Raw genomic sequence first — 12,056 nt, forward strand, 5'->3', positions numbered from 1 at the left:
CGTCACACTAAAGCATCAACAGTAGCAGATCTGCAAGCTCGAAGCGTGGCACGAAGCGACACGTTCTGAGCTTGCGGATCTGCTACTTTTGCAATTTTTTAATTCGGATCCTGAAAAGGTACAGTTTCGGACATACAGTATGAGGTTTCCACCCGACGGAGATGATTTCAAGGACTCCCCACTGGACCCCCCCCCCCCCCCCCCTCCCCGAGGACCTCTGGGAACTCAACAAATGAATAGAACTGTACTCGTGTCCTCTTTTATTTCCCAGAGTGCCGTGGTTTCCCGCCCGTGGCGGGCCTGTCGTATTCCTGCTGGTTCCACATCAACAGGTTCAGCGCGGCCTGCGACTCGCACCCCGTCCGCCTGCTGTCCGTGGTGCGCCACATGTCCCGCGCCGAGCACCACTACGTCTGTCTGTCCGTCCGCTTCTCGGCCTGCGACGGATGCCTGGTCATTTCCACCGAGGAGGAGCCTTTCACGTTCCTCGGTGAGGAGAGACAGAGAGAGAGAGAGACAGAGAGAGAGAGAGAGAGACAGAGAGAGAGAGAGATTAGGACAGTGCCTGCTTTTCTTTTTTTAGACTACTGTATGACTAAAATTAAATCAAAAATCAGCTGTCAAAATGAACACTAATGTGAGCTCCTTCTCTGCTGGCCGGTTGGGATCAGATATGATGGAACCAGAGGTGTCCCCCAGCTCCCCGCCTGCCTCTGTGCGGTTCCGCTGCTCCAGTGCGCTGGTGCCGGGTCAGTGGCACCACCTGGCCGTGGTGCTCGCCAAGGACCTGAAGAAGAGCTGCCGGGTCTCGGCGTACCTCAACGGCAGGACGGTCGGAACAGCAAAGGTATACGGACAAGATCCACAGACAAGATCCACAAGCGATTCGTTCTTGTCGATCTGCTAGTTTTGCTATTTTTGAATTTGAATTCCGAAAAGTAACAGTTTTTTTTTGGACATACAGCATGATGTTTCCACCTGACAGAGACTGTGAATCGATAGGTTGCCAATTTGACCCTTGACTCACCCAGTCTACATGTCGAAGTGTCCCACTCCCTGAGCAAGACACTTAACCCATAAAAGCCCCCCCCCCCCCATGTGATCATCAGAGCCACTTGATCAACCATCTGCTGGGTGAAGCAGTAAAAGCTAAGCGGTTTCCCCTACCCTAGGGACCAGACAATGCTCCTCCCCTTTCCCAGTGGATGGAATGCAAGTAGTGCTGGGTGGTATGGACAGAATTAAAAGAGAATTCCATACTAAAAGGCTTTCTTACCTTTCTTGTAGTTCCCACCAAAGAGGTCCAGGTGTTATTTTGTGCAAAAGCTCCTTATTGGCTATTTCCCCTACCATAAGCCCTCAATTAATTGCATTGCATTGAATGGGAATTGAATGGGGCTATGGGGTGTTGTGTTAATTCGCTTATTTCCATCGCTCAAAATTATTCTTTTTTTGTATATATCCTCTCTTCATAATGTAAATAATATCCCAAGCGGCACACTTTACTACTTATTTCGATGGAAATAAGCGAATTAGCACAACACCCCATAGCCCCATTCCATTCAATGCAATTCATTGAGGGCTTATGGTAGGGGAAATAGCCAATAAGAAGTTTTTGCACAAAAAAACACCTGGACCTCTTTGGTGGGGTAACGACGTAACGACTACAAAGAAAGGTAAGAAATCCTTCTAGCATGGAATTCTCCTTTAAGTATCACTATATTTATGACCAAACACCTTGATGTCGATATTGTGACAATATTTTCGTATTTTGCTCATCGTAAGGCTACGGAAGGCTACGGAAGGCTCTGAATGAAGGATTGTCAGGTATACTGTTGCTGCATCACAAACCGTGCTCCCTCTGTATCCAGCCATTCCCAGGCCCGCTACGTGTCCATGGTTGTTGCTGCATCACAAACGGTGCTCCCTCTGTATCCAGCCGTTCCCAGGCAGCTATGTGTCCATGTAGTCTAGTAGCCAGCCTATAGAGCCCCATTGTGAACCTGGACATGTTGAGTACACCAACGTTTTATGTTAGAAATGTTTAGTATGGGTCCCCAGCATGTAGAAACTTATTAGTTTTGCAAAAAAAACACTCATTGGGCTAAAAACGGCCAATGCCGTCATCACAAATGTGATGATGTCAGCACATTTGGGCAAGTGGGCATGGCCGTTTTAGGCTCAATGAGTGTTTTTTTTGCAAAACGAATGCTTGGAATGGATTCAGCATCATGAAAACCCCCTAGTTTGACACATCACATTCATTCATGATGAAATTTTGAATATTTGGCCTTCTATAGGTTGTTAATGGTATGGTCACTCACATATTATGCCAATTATGAAAATTGCTCAACATATGCAAGTTAGCATCCGGCAGTTTCTACATGCTGGGGACCCATACTCAACATTTCTAACATAAAACGTTGGTGTACTCAACATGTCCGGGTTCACATTTTGGCTACTAGACTAATGGTTGTTACTGCATGACAAACCGTGCTCCCTCTGTGTCCCCCGACGCCGTATAGATGCGCTACATCCAGCCGTTCCCAGGCCACTACGTGTCCATGGACCCCACGGCCGTCGTGGACGTGTACGCGCTGGTGGGAACGCCGTCCGTGTGGAAGGAGCACGCGGCGCTGCTCTGGAGGGCGGGGCCCGCCTACCTGTTGGAGGACAGCCTGAGCCCCGAGGCCGTCGCCGCCATCTACGCACAGGGCACCGCCTACCTGGGCAACTTCCTGTCTCTGCGCCACATCACGGGTACGACAGTTTAATTTAGACGTTTTTTTTATATTTAAATGAGATTAAGAAAGTCACCACTCGCCACACATGGTGTTAAGGGCGCCTCTTGTCGCTCTTTCAAACGCTTGCATAGGACAGTGCATAGTCTAAAAAGGCTTGCGGGGAAATTGGTTTGCTTCTAAATTAATTAACTCAATTACTTTGTGCAAGAAACCCAGCCATCTTACGGGATTGCAGGTTTTAAAATGCCTTAGCGGAACGTAATAAAAGGTTGTCTGTGTGTGTCCTCCTGCCAGGCCACGAGGCGGCCGCGATGGATCCTCCCCTCCCTGCCAGGCTGCTTCCTGAGGAGAGGATCTCGTTTGGGATCAACCCCTCTGTATCGACGGTCACCACCGCCACGCAGATCAGAGAGGACTACAACGAGGTGGACTGCAGACTCATTGCCAAAGAGGTAGGTGTAGGTGGGGAGAAGCCTCAAGGTTGATCCTATTATATTATAGTCTTATTATGTTATGGTTAACCCATTAACCCATTTAGGCCTGACGTCAAAATAAAAAAAACGTTCTCTCTGAACGAATTTATATTCAAAGATTTGTAGATCTGCTATTTTTCAATAGCTAAAGTATAACATAATGCTTAGTTAAAACACCAAAAGGGGTTCCCGCCCAGAATGGAAAGTCGTAGTCCTCAAATGTCGTCGCGCCAAGGACCCCCACATTGATGCCAGGGACCCCCAGAAGAGAAGATTTGCGTAAATTGTTTTTACACTGTTTTAACACTTTCAAGATTTTTCTAAATTGTAAAAAAAAAAAAGAAGAAGCTTGCAGCACGTCACGAAGTTCTAGCACTGGATCTCTTCTCCACTAGTCCCTCCATACATTTGTTGACAAAATTGGCAATAGGCCTACTGTATAATATGTACTGTAGTCATAGTTTTATTCATCATAGCTTAGGTTTTTATTAGCTTTTAATTTAATTTAAAAAAAAGGTACATTTTTCGTCATAGTTTTAGGCGCCAAAATGAACAAGTGTGTGTTGTTGCAGATGGGCATAACGTCCCGGGATAACTCCACCCCTGTGTTCCTGGCCCGGAACCTCAGTCAACACCTCAACGGTACAGCTCGCACCATAGGAGCAGCCCTGGTCGGCCATTATGGTAAATAGAGTTCTCAAACCTTTTCGTGTCAAGGACCCCCAAAATGTATTGGCTGTGGACCACCCGTCTGAAAATGTCTTGTGAAAGGGAGGGACCCCCAGACCAGAAGATTTGTGTTTGTGCTTGTAGTCTTGAATAGTCTTGAATATTTCATTTAAAAGCAAAGGTTAAAGCCTCAATCTGCGATTTATTAACCTGGTTGGCTGTATGTATGTAGCCTGGCTAATAAGCCAGACTAATATCACACAACACTGTCGCGGTATATTAGTCTGGGCTGGCTCCACTTGGATTTCATTTCCCGGGGGGAGGGTTCAAACATTTTCTCTTCGACGCAATTGGTCAGAGCTACTGTCAGTCAAAGGTCTCAAGCATTGAACGTCACTGTACCAAAGCCCGCCCATATTGCATACCGTGTCCCGATTGGCCCGACCTGTTCTCGGTTGTAGGAAAGAGGCGTGCTACTGAGCCTCGCCAGACCCTAATCCGCTGGCAGGCAATTTTTTTTTTGCCAATGGCTGATTCGGTCTGGTTTATTAACCAGGCTAGTATGTATGTACTGTAGAACTGTAGAGATTTTGGTTCCTACCTAAACTACTGCGCTGGAACTGACACAGAGGCAGTTCTAGCGGACCCCCGCAGATAATAATAATAATGCAGCTGGTAATTAATTGGTTTAATCAATTATTGTTTTCTTGTTGTTTTTGCATTTTAACTTAGAGATTATGTCATCTCCGTCGGGTGGAAACCTCATATGTCCAAAACTGTTCTTTTCAGGATAGAAAAAAAAGAATAATAATAATTATGCTAAAGTAGCAGATCCATCAGCTCAAAACGAGCGGCTTCGCACCACCTTTCAAGCTTGCGGATCTGCTACTTTTGATGCGTTTGTGTGACACGCTGTAGTATGTGTCGTTAATCTACGGAAAAAAACCCGTAAAATTGGTTAAAATTGGAGGTAGCTGCCGAAAGCGCCGTGGTAGTGTGAAGCTCACAGACGCTGCCGTTTTTACAGGAGTGCGTGCCTTCACCCCCAAGAGCGCGGCCACTGGTTTCCTGTACCTGGGCGGGCCCGCGCTGATCCTCAGCCTGGTGGCCATGGCGCCCGACGACGGCTCCCTGTACGCCGCCATGAAGGTCCTGGTGTCTGTGCTGGAGACCTGCCCCGCCATGCAGCAGGAGATGGACCGCATCCACGGCTACAAGGTGGCTCCACAATGTAGCGCTGGAAACAAGTGGTTATACTTAACCCATTTAGGCCTGACGTCGTTTTTTTCAAAAATAGCAGACCTACAAGTTCATAGCGCGGCACTCGGTGCCGCGCTATGAACTTGTAGATCTGCTATTTTTCAATAGCTAAAGTATAACATAATGCTTCAAACACCAAAGGGGTTCCCGCCCAAAATGGGTTAAGTAAAAGCATCAATGCTGCAAAATAGAAAATAAATTCTCTGTTACAAGTTAAAGTCCGGAATTCAATTCAATTCAAGTACAAAATGATTGGCATCAAAATGTACTTAAAGTATCAAAAGTAAAAGTACTCATTGCGCAGAATGTCCCATTTCAAGTTTTCAAATGTATATACAATAGAAGTGGTTACTGTATGTTTTGTAATAATAATCCAAATCTACAAAGTATTGGAAATCGGAAATGCTCAAGCAAAGTACAGATAACTCAAAATTGTACTTAAGTAAATGTACTTAGTTTCCACCACTGTCCAAAATGTATTACACCAATAGGCTCAGATAGTTAACACGGGAAGATATTCATTCTTCTACTCTGCCCACCATAATGTGGAATGACATCATCCACGGATTAATTTATACTTGCAAAAAAGAGATTTCTACCTTTTACTACTAGGACTTATCAGAGGAAATTATGAAAATATATTAAAAAAAAATGCAAATTGTATGCACATTTATAATAATTATTAAAATAATAATAATGAATTAATAATTTACATTTGGGGGATATCTTTCACAATAATAAATAAAACATTTTCTAGACATTCTAATGATCACAAAAAAACATATATTACAGTTATTTTACTTACTTTTATCAGGGTTAAAGGTCAAAGGTCATAGGTTAAATAATTATTTTAGAGATTTTTTAATTTGTGTGAATTTCAGCCTCTGTGGGGGGTATTTATATGCAAATATGACCAATGGCATTGCAATGAACATCAATGATGACGTTTAGGTGAAAAAAGATCATTAAAAAAATATATGAATTAATTAATTCATTAAAATATGTTGTATTATTGCAACGCTGGGTGTTACAGGGTTAAAGCAGTGATTCTCAACCTTTTTAAGCAGCGATACCCCAACATCATATTTGAACCGGGGGAACACGTGTGCAGGATGTGTTAACCGTACAACCTCTCTACTACGACAGCTGCTGTCCTTCCTGCTGAAGATGAAGAGTGTTCTGGTGAGCAGCAGAACGTTCCAGCTGGTTCTCTACATGTGCAGCTCGCTGGAGCTGCTCTCTGGACCCGTCTGCCTTCCCAACACGCCAGCCTTCCAGGCCCTGCTGTGTAACCTGGAGGTATAGGCATAGTATAAATGTACACGTAAACGACGTAGAATGTGTTAAGACCCAAGTTTTTCAAGTAAAAATATATAATATGTATTTGGCCACAGAATACGAAGTGACGCGCTGCGAGCTTCTATAGCTGCTATTTTTTAATAGCCAGCGTATGTAAAAAGAACCAGCGGAGCCACACAGGGAACATGAGAAAGGGAACCTGAAGAAGGTCAGTAGACCGAAAGCTTGCTAAATAAATACATTGATTGTGCGCAGATCTGAGTGTGCGGAGCTTCCCTTTATTTTTTTCTCAATAGCCAGCGTATGAAAAATGGATAAGGTAGTTGAAATGATTGTGATGCTGTATTAACACATTTTGCTGGGGGCCACCAGGAACCACCTCAAGGACCCCCTGAGGGTCCCCAGACCCCACTTTGAGAACCACTGAATTAAACTGATAAACTAAGTAGAGTTGTGAGCTCTGAAATCAATTTGACCAGCCTTCAGAATAGGATTACATTTTTTTCCCCCCCACATAACATGCTTGAATGTCAATTAAAAAAAAATATCTCTCTCTCTCCTCCTTTTTTTCAGGTGTGGCAAAACACACCAGATAATCTGGACCTGTCAGTTCTAAATCACTTTTCTGAAATGTTGAAATCATCAAGGTAACGTCCACCCTTCTCAACCTTTGTTATTTATTTAAATGTTTATAAAAATCTGCCTCATGATGATGTCACTGGAAGACGGTTTCTAAACTGCCCACAGCCGTCCTATGAGACACAGACTGAGTAGAAAAAAATCGTGACATTTTTTCATGATTATTAGTGAGGACCTATTATATGAAGATAGGTTGAAAAGTGGTGAAGTGGTCCTTTAAGGACCCCCATTTTGATATGCATTAGGTCACGGGTAGGTTGTGGTCTCAAAGGTAAAATGATTTTCCTCTATGGGGAACCAAAGAATTACAGACCCATAAGGGTCCATTTGGTTCCTAACAGCCAATCATTTACCTGGGGTCGCCTTGAACCCCCCCCTCAAGGACACCCAACCACATCATTAGAACATGCGCAATTGCATATCTTGTTGGGTGGAAACATTATTATGTCCAAAACTTTGACTTTTCACGATTTCATATTCAAAGCATCAAGAGTAGCAGATCCACAAGATCAAGACGCGGTGCTTTGCTGCGCATTTCGAGCTTGTGGATCTGCTACTTTTTATGCTTTTGTGTTGAGGCTTTAATCCATTTTGGGCGGGAACCCCTTTTGGTGTTAGCATTATGTTATGCTTTAGCTATTGAAAAATAGCAGACCTACAAGCTCATACGAGCTTGTAGGTCTGCTATTTTTTTTAAATCGAAAAACCACTGACATAGAAACATAGCCTTTTCAGAAAACTGTCAGGATGTAGAAGACATTTTTTAGAATCTGATCTCAGGCCTAAATGGGTTCATATGATCATGCGTCGTGGCGTTAATTTACGGGTTAAATAATGCGTTTTTTGCCCGACGGCGACAATATGAGGCAGAGCGATAGCACACTAAACAGATTCACATGACGTGTGTCTAAAAAGGCTGACACAATGCAGCCGAGTAGAGACAACAAGAAGCCTGTTGTTCGGGAGGAGTTGCCGACTAGACAGATCTTATCGGCAGCTCTGTCGACGTCTGCTGCTGCTGCGAGCCGCCCGTCACCCGCTGTCACGGAAACGTACCACAACAAACGCTCAAAGGAATGTATACAGTGCAGAGTCAGTCTTCCACCGCTGTAGGGGGCGCCGTGGCTGACTGCTTGGATTGCTGGATTACGTTTCCTGTCTGTGTGAAGAGACTGTGATTGATATTCATGCTCTCTCTCTCCCTCTCTGTCTTATCTTTCTCCCTCTCCGTCTCTCACTCCCTCTCTCTCCCTCTCTCTCTCCCTCCTTTCTCTCTCTCTCTCTCTCTCCCTCTCTCTCTCTCCCTCCCTCCCTCTCTCTCTCCCTCTCTCTCTCTGTCTCTCCTTTCTCCCTCTCCGTCTCTCCCTCCCTCCTTTCTCCCTCTCTCTCTCCTTTCTCCCTCTCCGTCTCTCCCTCCCTCCTTTCTCCCTCCCTCTCTCTCTCTCCCTCTCTCCTTTCTCCCTCTCCGTCTCTCCCTCACTCCTTTCTCTCTCCCTCTCTCTCTCTCCTTTCTCCCTCTCCGTCTCTCCCTCCCTCCTTTCTCCCTCCCTCTCTCTCTCCCTCTCTCTCTCTCCTTTCTCCCTCTCCGTCTCTCCCTCCCTCCTTTCTCCCTCCCTCTCTCTCTCTCTCTCTCCTTTCTCCCTCTCCGTCTCTCCCTCCCTCCTTTCTCCCTCCCTCCCTCTCTCTCTCTCCCTCTCTCTCTCTCCTTTCTCCCTCTCCGTCTCTCCCTCACTCCTTTCTCTCTCCCTCTCTCTCTCTCCTTTCTCCCTCTCCGTCTCTCCCTCCCTCCTTTCTCCCTCCCTCTCTCTCTCCCTCTCTCTCTCTCCTTTCTCCCTCTCCGTCTCTCCCTCCCTCCTTTCTCCCTCTCTCTCTCCTTTCTCCCTCTCCGTCTCTCCCTCCCTCCTTTCTCCCTCCCTCTCTCTTTCTCCCTCTCTCTCACCCCCCCCCCCCCCCCCCCCCCCATGTCCTCCTAGTGGTGACAGTGGAAGTGCAGCGGCGTCCATGCACAGTGTGGGCCTGCTGTCTAAGCTGCTGTACCAGCTCTGTGATCCCAGCGTGACCGTGAGGAAGGTTCAACTAACTTCCTGCATCATCACACGCCTGCTGAAGGCTCATTTTACCACCCTGGACATATCACGGTACAGACACACACACACAATTTGCTGCCGGTGCATTTGGTAAATGCTGGTGCATTTATATAGCGCCTTTATCCAAGGCGCTTTACATAGATTGTGCATTACATTCACCCATTCACACACACATTCATACACCGATGGCAGAGGAAACCATGCAAGGCACCAACCAGCACATCACGAGCAATTAGGCGTTCAGTTTCTTGCTCAAGGACACTTCGACACTGACTCTGGGGGAGTCCGGGTTCCAACTGTCAACCTTGCGGTTACCATCCAGCCACTCTACTGCTGAGCCACCGCCGCCCCAACACACACACACACACACACACACACACACACACAGCTCACCCTGCCTTACAGAGTTTTATATAAGGCCTTTTACACTGACAACACACGACAGAGCTGTTGAACATTTTTAGCTACAGTCTTGGATCAAAACAATAAATAAATCCGTAATAGTCTTCCATTTCCATTTAAAATAATGTACCCTTGGGCCCTCTGTGATACACACACGCCAAGTTTGAAGTCGATAAGTGAGACGGTTCTCGAGATATTTTGTTTTTAATTATTATAATTTCAATATTAATAATAATGCACGACAAAGGGTGGGGAGGCTTTTCCGGAAAAGGTGAAAAGAAGTGTGTGAAAAGTGTCTGCACACACAAAACATGTTTCAGGGATTGTATGTACAGGTATCACATTAACATTGTGGAAATGCAGTATTGCGATGTTGGTCGCTATCGGCCAGAGCTATCATTGGAATTATAGCTGTGGTGTGTTTGTTTCAGGATCGGACTGTTCCTGGTCTACACGCTGCCTCCTGCTGGTGAAAGTGAAAGCTGCGGAGTCTCTGACAGGGTTCACACTGAGGATAGCACAGGTACAGTGCACTTATTACAATAATACCCCCAAACACCCTGACCGCTCAAACATTACACACCTTCACAATACCCTCAAACATTCATTCAAAGTCACAGAAAGCCCTAATGTACTCGTGACACTTTTTTGGTAAGCGACAACCTTGCGTGATGGATTATAAAATACAGGGGTAATTTTACCGTCTACTCTGAAAGGGAAATATACCCCTTTAAGCTGAAGGCGTCTTGTGTCAGTCATTTTGACAGCAAATTCTGATTTAGTCTTCTTTTGAATATCGCACCATATAGTTTAGTTTAGTCATCTGGAATTGTTTATTCTTAGTCTAGTCTTTGTCGATTAAATATAAAAATGGTAGTATTTTAGTCTTTTGGACTAAACGATCAATTGTGTGAGTGATGATCATACAGTGTGTGTGTGTGTGTGTGTCCTGTGTAGTGATGATCATACAGTGTGTGTGTGTGTGTGTCCTGTGTAGTGATGATCATACAGTGTGTGTGTGTGTGTGTGTCCTGTGTAGTGATGATCATACAGTGTGTGTGTGTGTGTGTGTGTGTGTGTGTGTCCTGTGTAGTGATGATCATACAGTGTGTGTGTGTGTGTCCTGTGTAGTGATGATCATACAGTGTGTGTGTGTGTGTCCTGTGTAGTGATGATCATACAGTGTGTGTGTGTGTGTCCTGTGTAGTGATGATCATACAGTGTGTGTGTGTGTGTCCTGTGTATTGATGATCATACAGTGTGTGTGTGTGTGTGTGTGTGTGTCCTGTGTAGTGATGATCATACAGTGTGTGTGTGTGTGTGTGTCCTGTGTAGTGATAATCATACAGTGTGTGTGTGTGTGTCCTGTGTATTGATGATCATACAGTGTGTGTGTGTGTGTGTGTGTGTGTCCTGTGTAGTGATGATCATACAGTGTGTGTGTGTCCTGTGTAGTGATGATCATACAGTGTGTGTGTGTGTGTGTGTCCTGTGTAGTGATGATCAATGATCATACAGTGTGTGTGTGTCCTGTGTATTGATGATCATACAGTGTGTGTGTGTGTGTGTGTCCTGTGTAGTGATGATCATACAGTGTGTGTGTGTCCTGTGTAGTGATGATCATACAGTGTGTGTGTGTCCTGTGTAGTGATGATCATACAGTGTGTGTGTGTGTGTCCTGTGTAGTGATGATCATACAGTGTGTGTGTGTGTGTGTGTCCTGTGTAGTGATGATCATACAGTGTGTGTGTGTGTGTCCTGTGTATTGATGATCATACAGTGTGTGTGTCCTGTGTAGTGATGATCATACAGTGTGTGTGTGTGTCCTGTGTATTGATGATCATACAGTGTGTGTGTGTGTGTGTCCTGTGTAGTGATGATCATACAGTGTGTGTGTGTGTCCTGTGTAGTGATGATCATACAGTGTGTGTGTGTGTCCTGTGTAGTGATGATCATACAGTGTGTGTGTGTGTCCTGTGTAGTGATGATCATACAGTGTGTGTGTCCTGTGTAGTGATGATCATACAGTGTGTGTGTCCTGTGTAGTGATGATCATACAGTGTGTGTGTGTGTCCTGTGTAGTGATGATCATACAGTGTGTGTGTCCTGTGTAGTGATGATCATACAGTGTGTGTGTGTGTCCTGTGTAGTGATGATCATACAGTGTGTGTGTGTGTGTGTGTGTCCTGTGTAGTGCAGAGCTCGGATCCAGCCTCTCCCGTTTGGATCAGGAACCAGCTGTTACTCTCTCTCTGTGACCTCCTGACCTCGCACGACCCTTTGACCCCAGAGTGAGTTACTCCTTAAACCCAGTATGGTTGACCAGTCCCCCAGGGTATTTTCTGACCCCAGAGTGAGTTACTCCTTAAACCCAGTATGGTTGGCCAGTCCCCCAGGGTCTTTTCTGACCCCAGAGTGAGTTACTTCTTAAACCCAGTATGGTTGACCAGTCCCCCCAGGGTCTTTTCTGACCCCAGAGTGAG

General features: G+C 45.4%; 1 protein-coding gene across 3 annotated transcripts in view; it reads left to right on the plus strand.

The window, feature by feature from the left end:
* wdfy4 (WDFY family member 4) overlaps positions 1–12,056 on the plus strand; it is a 142,812-nt gene that overhangs the window by 38,982 nt on the left and 91,774 nt on the right. For all 3 annotated transcript variants that reach the window (XM_079513137.1, XM_079513138.1, XM_079513139.1), the window contains 11 exons: positions 272–490; positions 672–847; positions 2,526–2,760; positions 3,039–3,196; positions 3,790–3,901; positions 4,914–5,104; positions 6,293–6,445; positions 7,019–7,092; positions 9,058–9,222; positions 10,005–10,096; positions 11,768–11,864. In XM_079513137.1, coding sequence (XP_079369263.1) covers positions 272–490; positions 672–847; positions 2,526–2,760; positions 3,039–3,196; positions 3,790–3,901; positions 4,914–5,104; positions 6,293–6,445; positions 7,019–7,092; positions 9,058–9,222; positions 10,005–10,096; positions 11,768–11,864 — 1,672 coding nt within the window. The remainder of the gene's footprint in view (positions 1–271; positions 491–671; positions 848–2,525; positions 2,761–3,038; positions 3,197–3,789; positions 3,902–4,913; positions 5,105–6,292; positions 6,446–7,018; positions 7,093–9,057; positions 9,223–10,004; positions 10,097–11,767; positions 11,865–12,056) is intronic.

Source organism: Electrona antarctica, assembly GCF_951216825.1.
Source record: "Electrona antarctica genome assembly, chromosome: 10".
NCBI classification, from domain to species: Eukaryota; Metazoa; Chordata; class Actinopteri; order Myctophiformes; family Myctophidae; genus Electrona; species Electrona antarctica.